The sequence below is a fragment of the Ambystoma mexicanum genome, chromosome 9 (genome assembly GCF_040938575.1).
Source record: "Ambystoma mexicanum isolate Mex_15411 chromosome 9, UKY_AmexF1_1, whole genome shotgun sequence".
NCBI classification, from domain to species: domain Eukaryota; kingdom Metazoa; phylum Chordata; class Amphibia; order Caudata; family Ambystomatidae; genus Ambystoma; species Ambystoma mexicanum.
In genome coordinates, this window is record NC_090931.1 from 803,251,355 (window position 1) to 803,277,994 (window position 26,640).

The 26,640-nt window shown below is 44.4% G+C and overlaps 1 protein-coding gene across 5 annotated transcripts in view; it reads left to right on the forward strand.

Annotated features, from left to right (window-relative positions):
- Window positions 1–26,640, forward strand: part of NCKAP1 (NCK associated protein 1) — a 1,877,983-nt gene that overhangs the window by 792,413 nt on the left and 1,058,930 nt on the right. For all 5 annotated transcript variants that reach the window (XM_069615779.1, XM_069615776.1, XM_069615777.1 and 2 more), the window contains one exon: window positions 23,961–24,106. In XM_069615779.1, coding sequence (XP_069471880.1) covers window positions 23,961–24,106 — 146 coding nt within the window. The remainder of the gene's footprint in view (window positions 1–23,960; window positions 24,107–26,640) is intronic.

Below are 26,640 nucleotides of genomic sequence, written 5' to 3' on the forward strand. Positions count from 1 at the left end.
AGACTCCTACCTTCAAAGTGGTTCGGTCACTGCCGGCCTGGGCCACAACATCTACGGACCAGTGACGAAAACTGGATCTTCTTGAAGCGCCCCTGCTGATGAGAAGCAGGATGGAGAGCTCTCCCTAACTATATATCAGGTGAGCCTATATAGGTAAACACTTACTTACATCATTTTTGGCACAAAAGGTCTGAGGGGAGTCACAATACCTCCACACCCTTCTCATTTCCTCTCGTGTTCCCGCAGGGGCAGTACCAGCATCCAGAACAGTATACTTGTCAGCAGCTGGGGTTGAGAACCGATCCCAGGGAGCCGAATCCAGGGAGGGCTCCAACCGTGCCCCAACATCCCTGCAGAGACCAGGTGAGCGTAACAGAACCTCCGCCTTTTCGTCCTAGGGGACAACAGTGGAGGGGAGGTTCCTTTCGTTACTACTTCTCTATTGGTAGGACGAGAGGAGCTGCCAATCAAAGGGGTCAACGAAGAAGTACCCGTGGTGGGCAGAGAAATAGAGGTGCCAAAGCCGCTCAAGCCTTCCTAAAGCGGCCTCACGACAATCCACCGGGGAGTCTCTCTTTGAAGTTTCCAGAACCGCTCCTTGTGCAGGAAATCTTAGCCCTGCTCGAGAAAGACGTGATAGAACTAGTGCCTGTAGCGGAGAGGAACAAGGGATGGTATTCCCCATAATTTTTTATTCCAAAGACTGGTGACTGAGAACCATCTTGGACTTGCGTTGGTTGAACAAGTTACTCCGGAAGGACAAGTTCAAGATGGTTACTCGTTCTCAGGTTCTTCAGGCCCTTCGACTTCAAGATTGGTTGGTGTCTCTGGACCTACAGGATGCTTACTTTCATGTGCCGATTCATCCAAAGCACAGAAAGTACCTGAGGTTTGCAGCTGGCAGCTTGCACTTTCAGTTTCAGGTCCTGCTATTCGGATTGACCTCCGCCCGAGGGTCTTCACAAAGCTGATGGTGGTGGTGGTGGCAGCATATCTCAGGTGAGGGGGATTCCCGTCTACCCTTACCTGGATGACTAGCTGATCAGAGCAAGGTCTCCTGAGCAAGCTCTGGATCATCTCAGTCTCACCTGCCGCTCCCTCCACAAGCTGGGCTTCTCCCTCAATTTCAAGAAGTCGCATCTGACACCTTCTCAACAGCTCCAGTACATCAGGGCTGTGTTGGACACTTCCTTGGGGAAAGTGTTCGCCTCCCAAGGTGTGGGCTCATCACATTGTACAGATGGTGGACAAATTTCAAAATGCCCAGAGTCTTCGGTTTTCGTATTCTTAAGGTTGCTCGGCCTCATGGCATCCTGCATTTTTCTGGTGCCAGAAGCCAGACTGCGGATGAGATCCCTGCAATGGTTCCTCAAGAGGCAGAGGTCCCAATTATCAGGCAAGATGTCTGATCCCGTTCAGGTTCCACTCTCGGTCTCACAGGATCTTCTGTGGTGGTCCAGCAGAGGGAATCTGAAGGGGGAGCCATTTTGGCAACCTTGGCCGGAGGTGACGGTGGTGACAGACGCCTCACTCACTGGATGGGGGGCTCATGCCGATGATCTGACTGCCAGCGGTCGTTGGTCTCCGTCGGAGTCCTAACTCCACATCAACCTGTTGGTGCTAAGAGTCATCAGGCTGGCCCTGCTGGCTTTTCTGCCGTCTGTGCGGGGGAAGAGTGTCCTTATCATGATGGACAACACAGTGGCCATGCATTACCTCAACAGAAAAGGGGGGGTAGGGTCACTCCCATTGTGCAAAGAGGCAATGCAGCTCTGGTTCTGGGCAATCTAGCAAGGAATTTCACTCTCGGCATTTCATCTAACCGGAGAGGAGAATGCGGTGGCGGACGCTCTGAGCAGGCAGAGCACGATCTCTCACAAGTGGGAGTTGCCTCAGGAAGTCCTTCTGGAGATCTTTGCTCTTTGGGGAACCCCACAAGTGAATCTGTTCATGACCAGTGCCAAACGGAAGTGTGAGAGATTCTGCTCAAGGGAATTTCCTCCGAGAGGAGCCTAAGGGGACGCATTTGTCGTGGATTGGTCGTTCCCACTTCTGTACGCGTTTGCTCTGGTTCCCGTCATTCCTCATGTACTAAGGAGGTTGCAGAGGTTCGGATCCTCATTGTTCCGGATTGGGCCAGGAGAGCGTGGTACCCGGACCGTCTATAGATGTCCATCTGTCTTCCATGCTGTCTTCCCTACCGAGAGGATCTTTTCTCGTTGTACCGTTGCCATACGTTTTGCGACTGGTGCAGAGGACACAATGTCGATCCTTTTCAGTGTTCCATTCCCATGGTTCTGTCTTTCTTGCCTTCTTTGGCCCACAGTTGTCTTCATGTAGGTACCATTGAAGGTTACCTGGCGGCGCTGTCTTATCTTCAAGCGCTTGTCTGAAGAATGTTCTTATTTTAAGATTACTTTGATTTCCCTATTTCTTAAAGGGCTCACTAATGTATTCCCACCGTCCACATTTCAGGTGCCGGTTTGGGATTTGAATTTGGTCTTGAAATTCCTGATGGGTGCTCCGTTTGAACCTTTGCACTCTTGTCCTTTGAGACTGTTATCTTTCAAGACTGTTTTCTTGGTTGCGGTCACATCCAGAGTGAGTGAATTTCAGGCACTTTCATCTAAGCCACCCTTTAGTGTGTTCCACAAGGATAGGGTTGTACTGAGGGTATGACCTTCCTTTCTACCTAAGGTAGTGTCTGAGTTTCATTTAAGCCAGAAGGTGGTACTTCCGGCTTTCTATCCTCATCCTGGTAGGGAAGAGGATCGACTCCATAGGTTTGACCCTAGGAGAGCTCTGAACTTTTATATTTCTAGGATGTCCAGGGTCAGAGTGGACGACCAACTCTTTGTGGGGTACGCTGGACACTGATTGGGCCAGTCTGTTACCAAACAGACCTTGTCCAGGTGGATTATCCTCACCATTATTTAATGTTCCAGATTGGCGGACAAGGACCCTCCTGTGGGTTTGCGGGGTCACTGCACTAGGGGCGTGGCTACTTCCACTGCCCTGCAGCGGGGAGTTCCTTTTAGGAATATTTGTGATGCAGCTACATGGGCTTCTATCCACACCTTTGTCAAACATTACTCCCTGGATACGCTCCATGGTCAAGATATGGCCTTTGGTAAAGCGGTCCTTTATTCTGCCATCTGATTGGGTATTCTAAATTCTTCTCCCTCCTCCGTTTTCTGGTACTGCTTTGGGAGTCTGTCAAAGATGTGGAATAGGTTGGCGGACACAATCCATTCGAAGAAAATATTACCAACTGGTAACGTTCTTTCGACTGGATTTTCCTCCAAAGTATTCCACATCGCCATCCTGGCCTGCCTCTCTGGAGAATTTCCTGTGCTCTTGCTGCTTGTTTTCCCTCAAGGCTATATGCTTTCAAGCAGGCATTGTGTACGAGCAGGTCACACGTTATGGAGGAGAAAACATAAACTGAGGTTATGGACGCAGTGCGTCCTATTTATAACATCCGATGACGTCGCCCTTGACTGAGGCCTTCAAATGGACATCGACGCAGGGCGCCCTCTGCCAAAGCATTTCCGAAGCAGCACAGCTGTGGACATTACATGTCAAAGATGTGGAATATGTTGGAGGAACATCCAGTCGAAAGAACGTTACCAGTTGATAAGTAACTTGTTCTTCTGAGGCTTGTGGAATCTGCTTAGATCACATGCTGTGCATAGGCCATCTAGTGGAAGCTGCGGAGTATTACAGTTGTTGTTTTTGAAACTCGAAAAGGGACATCGACAGAGAGTGCCAGTAACACTATACCTAGTGTGAAGTTCATTGTACCCATGATCCCTCACGCTAAGAGGTCCCTCAGATTGTTTTTTCCCGCCATTCTAGACGGACGTGTTTAGCGGAGTTCCTCTTTCGGCGTAAAGCCATTTACTTATTTCAATCACCGATAGTTTACTCTTTCTATCCTTTACTTCGACCATCGAAATATCACGTCGGTGAAGACAGAGACTGCCCATCGAAAGACTACTGCGACGGACCGTTCGGCCTTGGATGGCCTCCCCTGGCCTCGGCCCAGACAGTACAGAGATAGGGGGAGGCCATTTTAGAATATATATGCCCCTTTTCTTGCACTACTTTCACCCGGGCTGCCATAGTTTGTAGTTATGGACAAGACCCCTTTAAATTCTGCCCCAAGTGCAATAGAAAATGTCTGTGGGTCGATAAGCATTTAGTCTGTAACTTGTGTCTCCCAAGAGACCACGTCGAGGGTTCTTGTCAAGCTAGTAGGCTCTTCAAGCCCAAGGCTTTAAAGGACCAATCGCCAAAACACTGGGCCCAAAAGGCCAGGCAACTCGATGCCATGGAGGTAGAAGGTGCTTTCAATGATGGCAGCAACGCCGCCGTTTCGGGCGGCAAGGGCGACGGGGTAGCTTTGGGCACGCAGGCGTAGGCCCCCTTCCCCAGAGGACAGGCCGGCAGCCCTGTTGGGGGTGGAGGGACAACACCCGGCGGCGGAAGCACAACAATTCAATCCGCCACTAAACACACAACCCCAAGTCGAGACTCGACACATGGGTCAATCGGTCGACAACGCACGGCCACGGCACCCAGGGAAAGGTCTGAGTCCCTGCCCTCTGGGCACTCTCGCTCGAGATTGCCGCACGACAGAGCCCAACCGTCGAAAGACGGCGCAGGTGTCGTGCGTAAAACTCCCTCCGAGGGCCGATCGTCTGCAGACAAGTCTCTACCCGCACCCAAAAGTCGATGCTCTGTGTCAGGTCAGGTAGTAGGCCCCAAACGGTCGGATAAACACGGCTTTGGGTGCCGGGGTGGGGGGGAAGCACAAAAAGAAGTCCTCAAAGACCCCTCATAGGGATAAAGGCCCTCATGAGGATAAAAACCCTCATAAGGAAAAAACTCAAGAATATATGCCCATCCCTCATAAGGATAAACCTCCAGGGGCTAGGCCTAAAAAATCTGGGGTAATACCTCCCACAGATGAAGACTTAGGACTTCCTTCTCAACCCTTGGTCATCCCAAGTTCTTCAGAGTGGTCTTCACAAGACATAGACAGGGTCATGAAGAGAATGTCTTTTATGGCCAATTTCTACGAAAAGGACCCTGCCTTCTTCCAGAGTTTCCACTCCAAAACACTACAGCTTCCTCTGGGTCACAAGTCTCTGTTCAACCTTCTCAACCCCATACTAAAAGTCTTGTACTGAGATTCCAGTGCGAAGCATAGTCATAGAGCTATATGACCCGGACTCCGAACACGAAGACCTCTCAATTGTAGAGGCAGCTGACCCTCAGTACGAGGATGATACAGCAGACCCTTATTATGGGGACGATGAAGACCAAGAGGTTTACCCAGAAGCCAATATGTATCCTATGGACTCACCTATTGATTAGGACCACCCTATCACCGATTCTCCCATTGACAACCAAACCTGTCGCTTTAATACACCTGAGCTTTGGACAGGACACACTTTAAATGTTGCCCTTCTTGTAAAGGCAAGTACCATTGCAAGGACACGCACCAGAGGTGCAATAAGTGTCTCCCAAACGATCACCACGAGGCGTTCTGTCGGTCTTGTCAGCTCTTGCGTCTTAAGACTATCAAAGAGCGTCAAGTAAAACAGTGGGCGGCCTACGCCATGAGGCAGGCCAAGGGTAGCGCCCCCGCCAACACAGTCACTGTGAGTGACGGGGAGTTGAGCGACAGCCGTGGCTCCAATACGGATGCCATCGACCTTTCAGAGGAGCGGTTACACACCGAATCGTCCGTCCCCGGTAGGAGGGACGATGGTTCTGCTTTGGGGAATGTACATCCCGGCGACAGGGACGCACCCACTAAACATAAGAGTAAGCACACAACCCCCAGTTCGGTCTCGACGGATTTATTGGGCGGTCTAAGGCGCCAATGGGTACGTCGAGTTCCTCGGTGGCACCCGCTGATCCACGTGGTCGGCAGCCCTCCCCGCAACTGCATAAGCGACATCCGCCTGGGCATTCCGCAGATAAGGGCGTCAGCACGAAAAGTCCGAAGAAAGTTGAGACGCCTCCTAAGAGAGCGCTGATGCTTAAGGTTCTGGGTACCACGAAGCCGCTTGATCACCCGAAACCCCTCCCGGAGACGCCGAACATCCGTGAGAGTCTCGCAAAGTTTGGTTTGTTTTCCTTAGTGGTTTAGTTCTTTTCAGATAGTACATGACTGCCCTGCGCACATCCATTGTGTGTAGGCTTCTTTCCGCCATGTTAGTGGGGTTCTGGAAGAATGTGGGTAGTTCTATTTACTGGCTCACATGGAACTTAGAAATAAATTTGGGCGCAAACCGAGGGTGAGTGCGCAGGACCACCTTATCTCTGTGAATTGTGACAACAGGGTCTAGAATTGAAAGGGACTGTAGTTCACTGACCCTCCTTATTGAAGTGACTGCTTGGAGGCTTGCCTTGTGCATAGGTTCAAAGGGAGACCCCATAGGTCTGGTTAATACCACATTTAGGTCCCATCCGGGAGCTGGGGTAGAAATAGGGGGATGAATTATTTTAACCCCTTCCATGAAAGCTTTAATTACTCGGATCTTACATCATGACACCTTTTGCTGGGACATGGTATAGGCTGAAAGTGCAGCTAAGTGAACCTTCAGGGAATTAAAAACTAGACCTGAGTCTAGTGGTGAGTCAGGTGTAGTACAATATGAGTGGGAGAGCAGTCAATGGGATTGGGATTAATGCTCTTGGAATTGCACCAGATGACGAAGCGTTTCAATTTATTGGAGTAGCAATGTCTGGTGTTAGGTTTTCTTGCCTCTCGAAGTAGCTCCATGCATCTCTGATGAAACTGGAGATGCCCAAACTCTATGGCCTCAGGATTCAGGCTGCTAAATTGGGAGTTTGCGGGCATAAATCAAGTGTTTCCCCCTTGTCCTGAGATAGCATGCTGTATGGGCAAGGTAGTTTCATCGGAGGAGAGAGAGACATCTCCATCAGATGGGAGAACCAGGGTTGGCTGGCCCACATTGGGGCCACCAATATCATGGTGACTGGTTCCTGGGACATCTTGTGCACAACCTTGTTGAGTAAATGTTCGGCTGCCTTCTTCAGAATGGCATTAAATGCCATCTCGTCATCTATGGGAGATGCCTGGCGCTGAGGTGGGGAGGCGAGAGGATCCATGCATATCGTGTCAGGATCTGTGGTAGGTGACAACCAAGGTGGGTTATCCACCAGTGGTTCATCTCCCCAGTCAGGAGCCTGGTCAGTGTGATCCTCAAAAGGATCATCATCTTGTAAAAAGGGGTTTTGAGGAACCTCATCCTGATCTGTCAGGTCAAAGACCTGCTCATGAAGAGGGCAGGAGGTCCTCTGAAATTTAGAGACTGAAGAGTAAAGCTCCTCCACACTAGGCCTCTTGGGCGTGGTAAACTTTTCTGATAAGTCTACAAACTTTGCAAGCCTGTCCATACACCCGTCAGACTTATCCCTGGTCCATAATGAGGGGTCCAGAGGGGAGAGTGGGGGGAAGGGTTCCTCCTGGGGATCTACATGCCTAGAATGTCGAGGTTTATCTGAGAGTGTTTTAGACAAGGACTGGGGGCTCTCAGAATAGTCTTCCTATCGATCCTGACGTGTGGACATGTCTTTCGACCTATCGTTAGTCTTATTGGTCGCCCGAGTCCCCCATCACCGATCTGACCAACATTTCAATTTAGGGATTGTATGCGACTTTCAATGTGGACTGCGGGTGTGCCCGGGCCAACACTGTAGAGAAGCAGATGTAAACGTCATTAATAGAACCCACCACCTCACCTTTGATGAAGAACCGAAGGCACTTTGCACGACACCAGGTATAATTCCAATACTGCATTGAGTGTATGAGAGACGTTATGCACTCAGACAACCCTACCGAATGTACCCTCGAACTGAAGAACCTGGCGTTCTGTGCACACCTTTACAAAACACTATTGCCTAGACACTCACTCTAGGTCTGATTCTCAGGTGGGACAAGCAGTACTAAGATATCTTTTCACTACTGTTCCTTCTCACATCCCACCACCAACTCAGGGTACTGCTAGCAAGTCTATGCACAGCATGTGATTCTAAGCAGATCTACAAGCATCAGAAGACATGCATTCAACACCTTAATAGCATTTCTGATGATTGTATCTGCTTAGATTCACATGCGCCCACCCTTCCTCCCCTCTCGGATGGAAGGAACATAGACATCTTACTACTTCTTCTCTCTTCTGTACTTGCTAACAATAGTCATAAGGCTCCCTCATGGCAGAAAAAATACAATCAGTGGGACCTCGACGCATGAGGGATTTTGGGTACACTACACGTCCCGGATAGTGTTACAGGCACGCCTATGTCAACGTCCCCTTTTGATCCTCAAAAGACGAGATGCAATACTTTGCGGTTACCACTGGATGTCGGACTATATGCACAGCATGTGAATCTAAGCAGATAAAATCATCAGAAATGCTATTACAGTGAGTAATGCATGTCTTACTTTGTTTCTTCAGTTACATCTTCATTCTTTAAGTATTTTTGCATTGCTTCAGTGCGTCGTATCTTCTCCTTATGCCATCACTTTGCACTTGTCAGGTTTTCTTTATAGCTCCTCGATATTCAGTGGTACCTGTAAATCTTCTGCTACCTGTAAATCTTCTGCTAGGCGCATGACACTTAGATACAAAAATTGGATGAGAAATTATAAACATTCGATGCTACAAAAGGATTATGAGAAGAGGTTCCACTCATTAATAAACGTGATAGCTGAGGTGGAGTGGATTACTCACTATCAGATACTGTATGCAAAGCCTAATAAGCATTTTGCAACTCAGGACACAGTAAATGCAGATTGGTCATTAGATTACTAGGAAGAAGCTGGTATGCAGTGATTTTAACAAATAATAATGAATGTAATTACTAACAAAGCACAAACACCTAAAAAATAATAACTAATTTTTAAAAACTATATGTGGTTGGGAATAGTAGTTTTGGGGGTGGGGAAAAGTATTAATTAAAAAAAAGGGGCTGGGGTCGGGGGAACTCTCCCAAAAACAACAAAAAAAAATGTATTTTTTCTTAGGTGTTTTTGGTTTGTTAAAAATTAATTTGCTGTTTTGTGATTCGTTAAAATCACATGTAACCGAACAAGCCATTTATAAGATTATCCAAAAATCTAAAACGTCACAGGCCCGTGGATCAACGCCCTGTCTAATATTACTTAGAGAGGAAATCCTTCTATGTGGCATAGAATTTTAAAATCTGTTTGACTAGGTTTTAAAATGAAGTCCACCGCATTAATGTGAAATACTTCTCATATAGTCCCAGTTTACAAAAAGGGAGACAGGACACCGCCCAAAAACTATAGGCCCTGCTAGATGTTCCCAGTCAAATATGCTCTACTTTATTATTAAAACATCTGGAAAGTTGGGCGACTACCAACAGTGTTTATGATATAAATCAGTCAGGCTTTAAAAAACAATTGTGCGCATCAGTAAATGGGCTAATTCTGAATCTTTTACAAACTAGAGCCTCACAGAATAGGCAACCTATTTATGTTGCCTTTATTGATCTCGCTATGGGCCTTTGATTGTATTAGCAGATCTCCCCTGTGGTTAAACTTGAGAAACAGGGTTGACCAAAATCAGTTCTAAGTATGCTTCAATATTTTCATAGCGAGACAAATATCCAGATTCGATTAAATTCGAATAGTGACCTGCCTACATGTAGCCCCACCTTTAAAGGCCTGAGTCAAGGCTGCGTCCTGCCACTTTTTCATTTAATCTCTTTATTTACGATATGGGTGTAACTATCAGTAAAGTTAGCTCCTTTCCTCCTAAAATGGGCCCAGTACCGGTGAGTTGGTTGGCCAATACCGACGAAGTGGTCCTACTGGACTACACACCGATTGACCTCCAACGCCAATTAAAGGAACTGGAGGGTTATTTTACTGTAAACGATCTACAAATTAATTCAGTAAAATCACAGATATTGAAGTTCTCCCAACGGAAAAGTAGTAACACCTTCTCTTGGAGTTTAAACAAGACTAGATTGGAAGAAGTGAGTTCAATCACTTACTTGGGTTTTCCAAATGCAGCGAGTAATAAATCAACTTTGTGAATATCCACGATAAGTGCTCATCATTAATAAGACAAGCAAAAAGGAACAGCACATACTTTCAGTCCTCGCTTCAACCACTCATCACATTTTTCAAAGCCAAAGTTTCTCCGACCTTAACATACGGAGCATAGCTGATAAAGTGTACCATTGTCTGACTTCTGGAAAAAATTGGAGCAATTATTCCAGAGTCGTGGCCTGAACCTCCCGAATGGTATTCCAACTGTTGTAGTTTGTTACGAATTGGGCTTACGGTCACTTTTAGCGGTAGTAAAATGGAAATACTTCTCACTTTTTAGAAAGATCTTCGATCCTCGAGAATCCCCATTGTTTTGCCCTTTGAATCTAGCATTAGACAATTCGAACAACAGAGAATTAATCAATTGGGCAACCAATGGTCTTGCTATGCTGAAATCCATAAACTTGACTGTAGGGGATTTGATTAATCACCCATAGCGACAAAACAAATTATAGATTTCAGATTGGATTAGTACTAGGAAGTGTGCGAAGAAGTATAAGCTATTATCTTATATTGCCGACACACAGAATGCCTTAAACGTATTACCATTGTATTGCAATTGTATTGCAATTGATTGCCTCATTCAAAATGGAGAACATGGTATTTACATTTAAGATTTAATTTGTTGCCCATTCTTGGAGCACAGTAAAAATACATAGTCCTACAGAACCCTATGATTGTGGAGACTATAAACATCTGATTGTTGATTATGTGAAATTGGCCCAAATGAGATAGTTACATTTTAATGTATTCTTTCATGACGTGGAGTTTGTCTCCTCATCTGAATTATTTAACAGCATACTGGCAGGTATTCAAATCTCCTTGCCACTTACTGCTATAAGGTTTTAAAGTACATTTTAGATCTTTAAAAAAGTATTTGTTTGGTTTTTATGAATAAAAATGTCTGTTGTAAATGTGACTGTTCTTTTTTGATTTTTTTAAATATAATTTTCGTTTTCTTTTTAATGACATTTTTCTCTACTTTCTTTATTGTAATGTTTGACACATCAAAAATACTTAATAAAACAATTTAAATATAGCTCATCTTTTTCGAGAGATCTAAACCAGGTTGGTTTGGGTTTAGGGGGAGAAGCTGTAGTTGAAGTAGGAGTGAGATAGAGGTGAGTATCTGACCAAATGCATGGAGAGATAGAAACATCTGAAGTGACAAAGCATTATTGAAATATGGTGTCAAGGCAATGTCCTATGTGTGTGAGGTTTCTTGGCTAGGATCTCAAGACTGAAGCAGTCACAGATGTCTAGAAACTGTTTAGAAGATCAAATGTATTGTAGCCAGAGGTTGAAGTCACAGACAATGAGCAGGTGGGTGTGAAGTGAGGAGCTCAGTGAGCAGTAAGTGCAAGCAGAGAGGGCAAGGTTTCGTTTTTTAAACAAAATACCTTTGAAATAGTCTTTCATATTGTTTTTCCTTGGTATTTGCATTAGAGCGTCTGAAATAGAGCCAAGTCAGTCATGGTGGGAATAATTTTACAAGCAAGTTAACTTTTAATGGAGTTCACATCATTATTTAAAGAGTAGGAGTTAAAGTGTGAACTCGATTGAAGTGACCTCATGGCGGCTATCTAATTACTGTGGGAGCACAGAGTAATATAAAAGAAGGAAAAAGGTCAAATAAAAATGTAACTATCTGAAAAATATCAAATTAACTCTTCCAAGTAAATAAGATCCTCATTAAAACATAGGATGTCTTATTGTAGTTAAGTCACCAAAAGAGCGGACTGGCTTTATTTTGTTCCTACTTAAGAGAGAGACATTTGTGCGCTAGGGCCTCAATCTTCACTTAATACCAACATACACATTTTGAAACTAGCTAAAAACATTCCTGCTAATGCCTACCCACAAACCATAAGCATTTCTGTTATCTATAAATAAACCAGGCACCAAGTGTTGCCAGGCAGGACAGCACAAACATGTCCTCCTGAGAGCCGCCATGAGACAGGGAATCAGGTGGGCAAATAGACTGAATCTAGACCATGGCAACTTATTTTAGACTTACCTACAGGCGTTGGAACATCTTGTGCCCACATGGACTGAGGGAGATCCGCAGCAGCAACAGCGAAGCTGGAGTAAATCTACTTGACCCGGGCCAGAGAGTCAAGATGGCACTCGTAGACTAGCCGTGGAGACCGAAAAGACATATTTACGCATGATTGAATAAGCCAAGCAGGATCCAGGGCTGGAGAGGAGACCGGTAGGACCCGGGGGGAACATTAGCGCCCGAGTCCCCCATCACCGATCTGACCAACATTTCACAATTTAGGGATTGTATGCGACTTTCAATGTGGACTCCGGGTGTGCCCGGGACAACACTGTAGAGAAGCAGATGTAAACATCATTAATAGAACCCACCCCCTCACCTCCATCATACTTGATGAAGAACCGAAGGCACTTTGCACGACACCAGGTATAATTCCAATACTGCATTGGGTGTATGAGAGACGTTATGCACTCAGACAACCCTACCGAATGTACCCTCGAACTGAAGTAGGCGGTTGTGGCCTCTGGTACGATTGAGCGGCCATTAGAACGTTCCACCACGTTTCGTTCTAATCCACCGCAGCAGTCTAGTTGTTTTCACAATGGGCGTTGCCGGAGGTACTTAGGCACTCCCCCCTCCAGCAATCGGCGCGTTGCTACCTTTGAGGTTAGACCCTCTTGGATATTGGTTGTTTGCGCTAGTGTTTCCTTCTGTTCCTTGTTGGACTACCCTCCTCTCTCATCACCGCGGTTTTGTCGCGGCTCCCTGGCTCTCTTGCCCAGGTCTCTCCTCTCTCTCCCTTGCAGTTTTCGCGCTCCGTCGCGGTCTGTTTCTTGTTGCCCAGAGCTGCTTCCCCTCTGGCGACGGTTCTGTGTTCCCTGCTTCCCTACTACTATTTCATTTACCTTCCTTCCTGTCTCTCTTTCCTCTGCTTCTGCTCCGTTCCGGAGGCTCGCCTTCTTCCCCTGCTGTCCTGGTTCGCTCTCTGGTTCCTTCCCATCTATTGTTACACACCTTTCCGGCCAGTGTGTACTATTGGAGCCTACCTTCCTTCGGAGCATTCTTGGACAGCACAAGCTACTGTAGACTTCACAGGATCCACATATTTTGGCTTTTTTTCTACCGTAGTGTGGCTTTTTCCCCTTCTGTCTATCCCGGAAGAGGAGTCACAGGTCTGCACTTTGAAAGGCTTTCACTGTGGCTTCCTCCCGGGGTAGGCCCTTTCTTCATTAAAAAAAAGAAGACTACCGATCCCGGCATCCACTGGCCAAGAGCAGTCCTGACACCAGTATCTCAGGTGAGCAGGAGGAAGAGGAAGAGGAAGAGGAGGAGTAGGAGGGGGAAGAGGAGGAGGAGGAGGAGGAGGAGGAGGGGGAGGAGGAGGAGAGTTGGGATTCTGAGGAGGAAGCGGCCAAGGGATTTGACACTGTTTCAATTTATCACAATCTTGCAATAAATCGGTGGAATGGCGTTCCACCAAAGTCTAAAGTTTGCGACAGAGTTCTTTCTTCTTTTTGCAGATGTTTGTCAAACACATGCTTACTTTTGCTCGGGTCATGCCTGGCTTTTTGAAAGTTAACATAAAATCGCACAAAAAGACTTAGGGAAGTAGGCTGAGGTGACAACCTCGTTAAAGTCCTCGGTTGTTAAACTAGACACTTCCCTACTTCAATGGGAATTAAATACCTCAGCAAAACAAGGACTCCATTTAGGTCCAGCGGTTCCTGGATTGACACAGAAGCCATCCTCTCAGTATGTAGAGGCTCAGCCATATCGACTTCCCAATCCATACTTAAAGGCCAGTGATCGCTCTGAGTTGCATGCAACACCTTAAAACCAGCACATTTCACACAAACACATTTACTAAGAAACATGTAATTTAAAATCAACTTAGATGGACCTCTGCACCAGGTGTAATTAGTTGGTATATCACCTCAGATGTTTACATTAAGCATTGATAGACCGACTTCATTCATTCACGTCAGCCAATCACCGCCCTGGTGGGATGAATCGTCTCTAGTATGTAGAAAGAACTTGGTATGTACTCCTTCCATATCACTATGAAAACAATTTAAACCCCCTGCAATAATGATACTGTGCAATTAGCTGGTAAGTATCTTAAAGCCCTGGTCAAACATTGATTCCCGAGTAATTTTTAGAGATTCCAATAGACATTAATCAGCATGGAATAGGTTTCAGTACTATACATCTTGGAATCCCAAATCAGTTTGACCGCCAAGATATAAGGGTTCTCACTTGACTGAAAGAATTCCTAAATCATTTTTAACTCCAATCAACAAGCCCCCAAAACGGCGACCTTTAATTCCCTTAAGTGCTGCGTTTAAAAAAATCATATCGCCATTTTAACGGGGTCTACCTCTCAACCAAGTTTCCTGAAGTTGCAATTGTTCAGATTTATCAATGCAAAAAGAGCTTTCCGGGAACAAATGGGTAAACCCTTTAGTATTCCAGGGAAGAATTCTAATAGGTTTGATACAAATGATGTTGACTAGACAAATGAATTTGTGAGTTAGAGGGTTGTGGTGCAACTGTTAAACCGGACCAGTCTTTAGTATCCAATTCAGTGAATTCTTTTTTTATTTATTTTATTGTAACATTTGGTTTATTTTTTACAAACTTTTATTACAAAACGCAACAAAATTACCTCATTAAAAATTTGTATACTATGCTCCAACGAACATACTGAGCTCTTCACAGAACAGACAGACCAACATACCTAACTCCAGCCAGACAACAACAAAATCCAACAATGCTCATCCACAATACAAATTCTATCACATTGTCAACTAATCCACATCCTTCTGCAAGACTTTATCCAGGCAGTCTACAACAGTGCATGTTTGATGAACATTGTTACTTGAAAGCATAGTATACCACCAATCGTCTAAATTATTGGTTAAAGGTGCATATTTCCCCAAAAACAATGAGCGTTCATTTATTATTTCCATGCACTCAGTGATCACATGTTTTGATGATTCCACTGCATTTTTACAGACTCTGAATTGATTGTCGACCGTATATTTGTCCTGTATTAACAACAGCACTTCTTTTGTGTTGTATGCATTTAACTGCAACCTCAAAAACTGATTGCAGTGATATTTAGAGGGGAATTGTTTCAGGTATTTTGGCAGTTGATCTAAACTATTAGCTGCCCATCCAGTGTATAATGATGTCTTTAGTGCACTCTTTTTTTCATTGTTGTGAATCCAGTTCCATATTCGCAATTTCTTCTTCGCTATTTGGGGATGAGATACCACCATTTGCCATTTTATTCCAGGACACTCTATGATGATAGTTATCATTTCTGCCCAGAGTGCCAGAATACCAAAATGAGGATATTTTTGCGTAGGCTCCAGAATCCGGTATGCAGGTCTGATACATGCATTTTTCTTAGCACCGAAATCGAACGCCATAGAATGGTACCATAGAGAGAATCGAGACCCAGTTTATGCCTTATCGCTGTCTCAAGACACGCCTCCAGAACAATCCTTCTAAGGATGACCAGATGTTGTGGTGTAAGTTCCACCCAGCCTCTGCACCAAATGTTATCGAGGGGACCACCTTCTGCTTTGTCAACAATGTGAATTTGCCATATTCGGCGTGCAACTTCGCTCCTTGGAGTGAGAACCTAGTCATCCTTTGTTTCAAGTCCAGTGACCATTCCCACTCTCTAATTGAGATGTTGACAATTACTCCTAAGTAGCGGATTGATGTTACTTTTTCAATCGTCTTTCCTTGTACTGTCCATTGAAAGTGTTGGTCTTTCTTCTTCCCAGGACCGCCAATTGTCATTATCTGCGTCTTTTGTTCATTGATCTCCAAGTCATTTGTTTTCAAATATACTTCGAGGCACGTTAAAAGCCTTTGAAGACCAATTTGGGTGGCGTCTATCAAAACAATATCGTCGGCATAAATTACGCATCTTATTGGCTGGCCATTCACCTTTGGTGGAAAACAGTGAACCTTTTGAAGTGCTGCCGGAATATCAGCGATATACAGTTTAAACAGCAATGCTGCTAAGGGACAACCTTGTTTGACCCCTTCGTTGGTAGTAAGTTCATCAGAAAGTTCCCCACAGTCGTTTGTTCGCACTTGGATCTTTGTATTGTCGTGAAGAGCCATCAACGAATGTAGTAATGACAACGGACATGACCACAGAGACAATTTTGCCCAGAGTTTATCGCGATTTATAGTATCGAACGCTTGTCGCATATCTAAAAACGCGAGAAACAACTTGCGCTTACTTTTCATGGACTCTAGTTTTAGCAATGTTAATAGCACAAGATTTACTTCGGTTCCGACACCTTTCGTGAAGCCAGTCTGCCTACAGTCCATTATCCCTGAATTTTGGGGCCCAAGCTGTCACTTTTTTCTGTAGTAGGGTCGAAAAAATCTTTCCGATGGTGTCAAGAAGGGCAATCGGACGATAGTTTACTGGATCGTCCCGACTGCCCTTCTTGAACACCGGAACCACTATTGCAGATTGCCATGACATCGGTATCTGTTTCATTAAGGCGATCAGTTTAAACAGCTCTACTATGAAGCCCGACCAGTGATTGCTTTTCTCTTTCAGCATGATGTTTGTTATGCTCTCTGGGCCAGCTGCACGTGAATTTTTCAGTTGTTGGATCGCCAACAAGATGTCCTCCTGACTCCACTACATTCCATTCTTCATCACACGTTGGTATTTGTCTGGAGACTGGCTTGTCAGTGATATCAAATACCTGACGAAAGTGTTGTACCCATCTGTGACTTGGGACACAATTTGACCGTCTTTCACCTTGAATTAATGATCCTTTATTTAAAATTGACCATATTTCTCTTGAGTTATGTTGGCATATTAATTTCAAAAGGTGTTCACCCCGCTACTGCTCCCTTGTTACCGAAAATGTTTTTAAACAATTTCCATATTGCATTTTTTGTTTTTTGATTTGTTGGGCAACATTAATGCCCCTCGACTTTTTTAGTGTCCTTATGTCGCGCTTCACGTTCTTCTTTTCACTCATCACTAAAGCGCTATACATATGTGGCCTTGAGTACGATGCATTCGTTGTCTGTTGTGTTTTTATCTTATATTTTGTCAGTAGCGGAGCATCATTTAGTTTGCTTCTTGGAGAAAGACTGTCGTACTGCAAACTTTGGTTTAACATAAAGATTTGCGATATATTTATTTGTAGCCTGTTGTGTCCACTATTGACCTCCAGTGACATTGAGTATTTTCCACAAGATTTCATACATGTACAGATCCATGTCATTTCCAAGAAGTCGTGGTCACTTTTAGAGGTTTCATGTACTTTCATATCATCGATTTTTGGCCATAAAGAATTTGAGATCCAAATGTAGTCCAGAGTTTTTGAAACTAGGTCTTGATGCCATGTACCATTTGGTGGTGTGTCACCTTTTGTCTTTCCATTTAACATATCGCAATCACGCGATTCTAATGTGGTTTGCCCGTGCGTTCTTCTTCCGCACCATCATCGTCTGTGACTTGTTTCCTGTTGTATATTCCTCATTGATATCATCAAACCAAGAGCAATTTAAATCACCACATATTAGTACAGAAAGTTCAGCATATGTTATTTGGCAGAAGTCGATCTTCGAAGTTATTGATGAAATATGTTGCAGTCGAAATCATCTGCGGATTCCAGTATGTGTTAAACAGAAGCATATGAGTTGCCTGACTTACCCTCTCAATGTTCAGTTGAAGCAGTGAACCCTGGACAAACATGTTTGGATTAAATGATTGTATAATAACCCAGCAAGTGCTTTTATTTATCATTGTCAAAAGGCCAGAGAATGGACGACCAAGGCTATTTTTGCCCGCTGGATTTAGAACTGATGTATAACCGTCACGTGTGGGAGTTTCCCTCAACCACGTTTCTTGACGGCATATAGCAAAGTTGTTATCCAAAGAAAATGGAAAATCCTGGAATAAGTGATTAAAACCTCTTGTTTTCCAGGAGATCAATACACAAGAGGATTCACTTTCAATGGTTATTTGTTATTTCCATTTCAGACTTTGCTGCTTGTTGGTGATGCCTACTCCTTGGCATGTTTTAGACCTTGAATCCTCTCTGGTATCACCATTGCTGGAGCTGAACAAATCGTTCATAATCTCTCTTCTTTCATTTGTGGATTTATCAGGATCTCCATGTTTCTCGCTTGTCTTTTTGAAAAACTTGACTGTTTCTAAACACGGGAAGGTCAAACCCGTAGACTAATAGCTCTTTTGCGGCCACTAAGGCGTGTTCCGCCGAAAGAGACCTGATGTGCAAGAGGACCTGATCAGAGCAGTCTTCTGTGATGTATTCCACTATCGCAATGTCTGCAGAAGTAATTGTACGCAGTGAGGAGATGCTATGCAATAAGCGCATCACGTTTCGTCTGTTCAGATTTACCTCCTTTCCATTAGGGAGAATGTTTTCAATTCGCACCTTCCACGTCCTGTGATGTGGATCCTTAGAACTTGCTCTGCGCTCTTCTGATCTGGAGTCATTTTGTTTTTGACTTTGGGCAAACGTCATGCGTGGATTTAGCTTTGACAATACTGTTTTCTTTAGTGATTCGCTTTGTAGTGTGGAGTTGCCCTTGTCGACGCTTTGTCGTTCAAAGCTTCTTTTGGGCCGCTGGCTCAGAAGCCAGTACTTTGGTCTTAGCATTAGCCGACACCCTTTGTAACGGAGGAGTCACTGGAATATACCTATCTAGTTGTTTAGATTTTACCGGGGGAATATTTTCAGCATTGTCCTCATTGTCCAGCACAATTTGATCGTCATGTGAATCAATTGAGTAAGTTGACCACTCACAAGGGGTATCAGACCTTTCCTTGGATTCATTTGCAGACGCTACGGACTCCAATCGCAATCTTTTTTTAGGGTTACGGCACTGTTCTTCCTGAGCTTCTTTTGAAACAGCGACTTTGTCCGTTGTCCTTCCATGGTGTTAGTTTTTGAGACTTGGACGTCGTCCCATGTTGAAAGAACCCCAGCTTTTGTGGGGTTGATAGATTTCTTACAAATTTTCTTGTTTGTACCACTGAATGCCTCTTGTAAAGTCCTTTCTTTTTAGTATCTTTGGGCCCATTTTTCTCTTGGCACTTAGACAAGGTTAGAGAATTGGAAATGTCCGTCAATGACTTTGCATTACCGACAAAGAATCCGTATGTGTTGATGGGCAGTTTGGTACCTCGATCAGAATGTTGTTCTGCAGTATTGACGGTTTTGGTAGTCGATCTGTATTCACATAGGTTTCTTCCGGGAACAGCAGCAGTATTTTTTGACGAATGTGTCTCTTCAGAGGAATTAACGGTTACTGTCCCCACTGCCTGGGCATCTTGAATAGTGCGGTGGACCTCCTTCGGCTTTGCAATGTTTGTGGCATCAATTGGAATTGCTGTATGTGAGGCTTTGGGTGGTGGTAAATATCCTTCATTTGCAGAAAGTACGAAATTTTGTTTTTGTCGTGGGTATCCCTGAACTGAGATGGGCAATCCAAACCACTGTGTGAATGGATAGTGGTCGGAATTCCTTGACGTTGCTCATGCCTTTTCTTGTCAAGGTGCCTGAACCAATTTAGGCACTCAAGGACTCCGTCCATGAGATCCACTGAGTTAGTGTGTTCTCTCATTGCCAAATCACTAAGACTGTGTTGCCACTGCATGGTCAGTTCCCCTTCTCTCTCCATTCTTTGTCGTAGTACCTCATTTGTGTCTACAAATTTTGAAAAATGTTCATTCAGGTTAGCCATCAGAGCGCCTTGGTCCTTTATGGCATCACTGAGAGACTCATATAGCTTGAGAAACGGAATCAGCGCAAGGGAGGTGGCTGCAAGAACATTGTTGTGTATTTGTATCCCCGTAGCAACTGAAAGGTTCTTTTTGGCTGATTGATCGTACGCCTCCTGTTGCTGCTGCGCTTTTTGTACGTCTTGTATTTTTTGCTTTGATGTCAATGTCGAGCCGAGGCATCTTGTCAAGCCATGCCCATTTGGGGTGATAGTTTGCTCTGTTTTTTCAGCTCCAAAGCCCTGTTTACATTTGCAACCTCTTCCAAAGGAGGGATATGATTTGTTAACATGGATTTCTTGCTTCCTGCAGGTTTCCCATAACTGAGTGTTAATTTATCTTTAATTTGGAGGTAATGCTCTTTCAATCGTGCTGTCAGGCGTGGTTCACGTCCTGCCAAGTCAACTCTTGGGATTTTTGCATGACAAGCATTTGCATACATGCTGCTGTTCAACATGCCGTCATTGATTGATTTCAGTTTGATGGTCAAACTTTTGTTAGCAGGTGTGGCAACGGCTCTTATTTTATTCACTGTTGACATGTAGGTGCTGTTACACAAAGTGTCAATGGCATCACCATCAGTCAGGAGTGTTTGTTTTGCCATGTTGTCTAATGGAATGTTGATGGACTGTACAATGCATCCGTGAAGTGGCTGAGTAGCGGGCCGTGCTCCTTCCAGTCTCGTGGACTCCTTTGTCAGTTTCATAGGTGGATGTAATAAAACCTGGGGAACTTTGAGCACGGTCAATGCACTTTTATCCAGAGGCACTTCGCCACCTCCAAATTGAGGCTGCCTCAGTGTGTTGGTTCAATCATTGTGCACTACTGCTAGATGAGCACTTGCTGGCAAGGGATTCAAGGGGAGGGGCTCGAGCGACGCTGATTTATTTCTCACTGCTGTAAGGGAGGGCTCAAAAAAGAAACCCTGGCTTACTGCGGGCCGTTAGGAACTTGTAGTTCCAACATTTCAATATCTGTGATATCAAATGGAGACTCAAACATTGTAGTATTTACAACAAGTTCAATGGGACCGCTTGTTGTACGCAATTCCACTTGTGCATCTGATTGACCGGTGCTACCCACCTCTTTGCCCACTTCTATTGTTTCTTCAGTGTGAGTGTTTGGTTTGTTGACCGTGTCTGGGTTGATTAATACGGCGCCATTTTCCACAGTCACTGACTTGGAAGGGGACTGATTCTTCTTCACGTCGGTCTTTGGAGACGTCTTTGTAGCGAACTCATTGATGGTGGAGCCTGCTAATGACTTCAGTGAAGGAACTTTCCACGTTTGTAAGCTGAATATCATCGGGTGCTCTAACGTTATTGATTTAGAGCTTACCTCAAAGGATTGTCTGCATGGCCGGTTCCCGATCTGGGAGCCGCCGCCAAATTGTGCCTTCGCTCAAACAGCGTCTTTTGCTGCGTCTGTGGACTAGAACCCGGCGCAGCCATAGGGACAAGTGCAACAAGTGTTTCCGCTTCTTTGACGACTTGAGGCAGACTTGAGGCAGACTGGGCAGACTGGGATTCTACGGGACTCCGTGCGGCGCTTCGCACCAGCAACATCTATTTAAGGTGGGGTCAACCAGTTAAAGGGCCAGTCCAGCACAAAGAAAAAAGCAAAGAACACCGTAACAGCAGCTCCTCACATCAATAGGTCCCAGGCAGACTGGGACTCTACGGGACTCTGCGCAGTGCTTCGCGCCAGCAACACCTATTTAAGGTGGATTCAACCAGTTGCAGGGCCAGTCCAGCACAAAGAAAAAAGCAAAGAACACCGTAACAGCAGCTCCTCACATCAATGGGTCCTGGGCAGACTGGGACTCTATGGGAATTTAACTGCCAGAGCCTGGTAGAAGACTCAATTTTTTGTGGAGTTAGAAGTGCAACAATTTTCAGAGGTGCTTCCCTGTTTTGTTGAAATTAGTGATTTGTTTCGAGTAATCGTTCTTCTGGTAGTTGGGTAAACGCTTTTTGTTGAGGCATTACGCAAGTCATATCTCAAGCTTAGTAAAAATGAAAATGCCAACAATGGGGTTTTTCTCGGAAAATTGGTGAGTGAACATGGAAGCACATCGAGTCGCAAACGTTTATTATCTAAAAATGTAACCTGCTCAACGTCGGGCATAGTTAAGGACCTCAAACACAATACAGAGTTAAATGAGCAAAGTATATTGGACCGATTTAAAACCATGTTAGTGCTCTTTCAAGCAGAAGTCAATCGGTGGTCGACTGAGGCAACATCAGGGGGCATTTCGAGACAGAGTGCCGCTTTCTCTGTGCAAATCCTCCTAGTTAGTAAAAGTCTTGTCTGCTCAAGAGTACAAGACGTAGGAATAAAGGCCCCTGCTCATTTGGAATTCAGTGGCACCTACTCTTTTTAGGTTGATATAATAACCGGCTGCATTACAGGTTCTTCATTGGATTAAGTCGACATGTTAAACAGGAGTACATCATCCTCGATATACATTGGTAGGTCGGCATTATACTCCAAAATACTAGTACCAGCCAAAGTATTGTTCTCCTTGACAATCTCAACCCTTGTTGTTCTGGCATTCTTGTTACCTTGCTGACATGTATTCTTTTTGTTGTTGATTTACTTTGTTAACCCCAGGAATACTTCTTCTACTGTCTCCTTATTTTCTGAAGAGGTGAGCAGGTTATGCAGACATTTTCTCGAGCCACAATTACTAGTGCTATTCGATTCTTTCTTGTTCTTAGATTTTTTTGCTTGACAGTTAATTGTAGAATTACCACATCTTTTTTTCCTTGGATAAAATGTGGTGTATATGTCTTCCTTGTCCGGTTGCAATTGTACTTCAACATCAGACTCCTCCCTAACTTCAAGCCTCACATTTTGCACGGGGGCTGGTACCTGGTCCACCCCAATTGATTACTTTTACTTTGGCTGTAAAATGAATAGTTTATATGGGCCTCAGTAGTGGAAGACACATCTGGTACCTAGCGAGCGTGACCCATCCTTGTCATGCAGAAGCATACCTCAATATTGATAACCTGTAAATTAGACCTAGTTTTAGATGTTGACTGTGAGTTACTAGTGTTTACAAAGGCAAACGCTTCACATTTTCTTTGTTAATCAGGGTCTTAACAATTTTAAGTGGCACAGAGTAGCTACAAATACTTGCTAAGGTACATATTGCTGATTTTAGTCAGTATTTGTATCTACTCTGTGCCCCTCAAAAATTATTCTTGGAAGAGGTAAACTGGATCTGGGATGTGGCCCGCAATGTACAATGCATACTTTTGTTAACTTGTGTGCTTTTTGGCAACAGGATATGTTCTATCTGTTTTTTATTATATGGTGTTCATTCCACCTCTCTCCACAGCACAACTGGAAGTGGGCAGCAAAGAAAGAAGAGGTTCCCAAAGCGGATTCCTACTGTTGGACTGCTCAGTCTGGGAGGCATCACACTTGCACAGACGCATGTCTCTGCTTTCCACTTGCCTTGCCTGCATCCACAGTTACATCACTACAGAGCAGTCATGGGTAGTGAGCATTGCAGGTGGACCACAGTGCCACCACATGTAGATGCCTCCATGCATATTATGCCACATCCTATGTCATTTTCTGCTGTTTAATGCAGCAAGACCAAAGCAGTAGAAGGGGCAATGGGAGAACCTTCAAACCACAAAGTTCCTGCCCTTTTAGGCCCCACTCACTTTCAGAATGTTGCTGGTAAAGGCAGTGGAGGAAGGCACAACTGGGGAGGTGCAGGTTGCCACTCTGCATTCCATGTCCAATGGGTATGAGGCAGAACAGCATTGCAAGGACTTCAGAAAAAGCCAAAACCAATGGATTTTCCAGTGTTTACTGCCTTCGCGTTGGCTAGCAATCACTGACCGCTGTCAAAGATTCAATTTATTTTAAAGCACATATCTGTTTGTTGAACAATTTAGTTTGCATCTAACTACTATTTTTAAAATATGCACCAGTTAAAATGTTTTTGTGCATAACTGAGAAAGGCCAAGTGCATGTAGCTATATATCTTAACACATTTTGTATAACTGTTTCCACAGGCCTACACTAGTGTATCAAAAGCTTCACTTGGGTTAGCGGATCATCGAGAGCTTGGAAAAATGATGAACACCATAATATTTCACACAAAAATGGTGGACTCTCTGGTAGAAATGTTAGTAGAAACATCTGATCTTTCTATATTTTGGTAAGTTTCAGTTTTCCAGATTTTTCTTTTAATGTTTTGATGAATTCTACTCCTACGGTATGATATACTTTCATAAGACTTAAATCCCAATCAATGCAAGGTATCCCTTAACCGGCAGACACAATGCTGCATACACAACACAATGCTGCATGTGGCCATTGCCTGCCGCAACCCCAACCTCTTTGTCATGGAGCTGTTACGGCCCATTCACTAGCATGTTGCCTTCAGGAGCCAAACACCCATTACCTCTTTGGCTTTGGGGTTTTTTAACATTATTGGACGCACCAACATGTGTATTTACTGTCATCTTATGCAAAGCATTGATTGTTTTGTTATTGTCATGCAGGCTTAGAATCATTGTATGTCTACTATATGAGAACTGGTAAACTTATTGTAGTGATCTGATGATGGGAAATGAATCAACTTGAGTTTAAAACACATCCATTTCAAATCCCTTCCTATAGATCTCAACCAGCATACATACCACTGTCCCAACCAATGCACCCTATCACCATTGGCACACAAGTGTCCTCTATCTGGACACAAATGCTTCCAATGCCAGTGGCGGGGGGTGGTGGGGAATCTGCCTGGGGAATCTGCCTGCCCACCGCTGCTATATACCCTCAACACAGACCACCTGCAAATAGACCTGTGAACATTATGCAGGCACTTTCAAATTGAAAGTATCAAAAAACTTCAAAGCCCTCTTCCATTTTCTCTTTTTCCCCACTATTCTAACCCACTCACCCTCTTTTTCAAATCTAAGAGCGCCTGGAAACCATGCAAATAGCAGCAATGGGTGGTTTAAAATTAAATAACTCTCTCGCCTAGCACATCAAAAGGAGGTATATACATTATGAAAATGTTTGTATGTTTCATTTTTATAATCTTAACTTCTTAATTTACTGCCAGGAAATAAATCTTTGTGTAGAATGCAAATAGTTAATCTTTTACAACAACAAAAATGAATACCAAAATTAAATATAATTGATTTTTTTTTATATATATAATTTTGTTAGTTTTATTACAAACAACCAAACTTGCAGTACGTTACAAAGTTTATCAGTTTAGTTAATGTCTACTGCATTCCCCTTCCCTCCCTCCCTACTGAGCCTATTCCGTTTCACGCTATGCTTCTCCGCCTTGCAGCGAGGTTCTCTCAGCCATATTCTCTTCTGAGTCCTGGTCACTTGACCAGTTCTGTGTGGGCTCAAACAAAGTGATCATTCGATATTTCCAAGCTGTCAGGGTTTCTGCTTCTTCTTCCCCTCCAGTATTGCTAGCCTTTTGCCACACTGTGGTTTCGGCTTCTGCCCATTTCTGAAGGTCCTTCCAACATACATCTATCCTCGGCCTATGACTCGCCTTCCATCCCATAGCAATTCAGCGCTTCGCAAGTATATATGCCAAATCTTTTAGTTTGCTTACATGTTTAAGTTTACGTGCCCTCGGAAACCCCCCTATCAAACATGCCCATGCTACCTCAACATTTATCTGTATCCCTTTTTCTTCCAATTTATGGGTCACTTCACCCCAGAATTTCTCAATTTCTGGACATGCCCAGAACATATGCGTCATCCCGGCGTTGCCCTCACCACATTTAGAGCAGGTTTGTCGTTCTGCGTTTTTAAATTTAGCTATCCTCTGGCGTGTCATGTAAGCCCTATGGGTTATATACAGTTGTATTTGCTGTAGTCTGGCATTCCTTGATACTTTCTTATGATACCTTTGGGCCCGCTCCCACATCCCATCACTCATGGGGACGCCCACTTCTTTCTCCCAGTCCCGTCTTAGTTGCACCACCTCTTTCCCCACTTTGGTCATCACCAGCTCGTATATCCTGGATATTTCGTGCCCTCCTTCTGCCGTATCAGAGATCATTTCTATGACAGTGTCTGGTTGCTCCTCTAATACTATTTCAGACCATGTCTCTCGTATTCGCCGCACCATCCTGTGGTACGTGATATATTGTCCTATATGCAACCCCGTTTCCTCCACCAGCGTCTCAAATTCTTTTATTCTCCTCTCTTGCCATATGTCCCCCATTGTTGCTACCCCCACCGGTTCCCAGTGCTTCCTGATCGTCTTTCTTAATTGGCCTTCATTTCCCGCCAATGCGATAAGTGGTACTTGCGGGGAGCACGGACTCGGGTTCCCCATTATCTGACAGGCCCTATGCCACAACTGCCATCCCAGTGTCAGCCTCTCTGAGTGCTCCTTCACATCTGATTTTGGCAACCATATCATTTCTTTTAGGAAAAATGGGCCACACTCCCTTCTGAACGACCTAGATTCTGTGGTTGGGTCCTCTGATAGCCACTTTGCCACGTATTGCAGTTGGCTCGTTAAGTAGTAGATCTCATAGTTTGGCAGTTTTATTCCCCCTTTATCATACGAATTCTGTAACTTCCAAAGGGCAATCCTGTTCCTCGTCCCGTGCCAGAGAAATTCCCTGCATATGCTATGTATCCTAACAGAAAATTGCCTTGGTATCAGGTACGGGATGTTCCCAAAATAATGTAAAAATCTCGGGC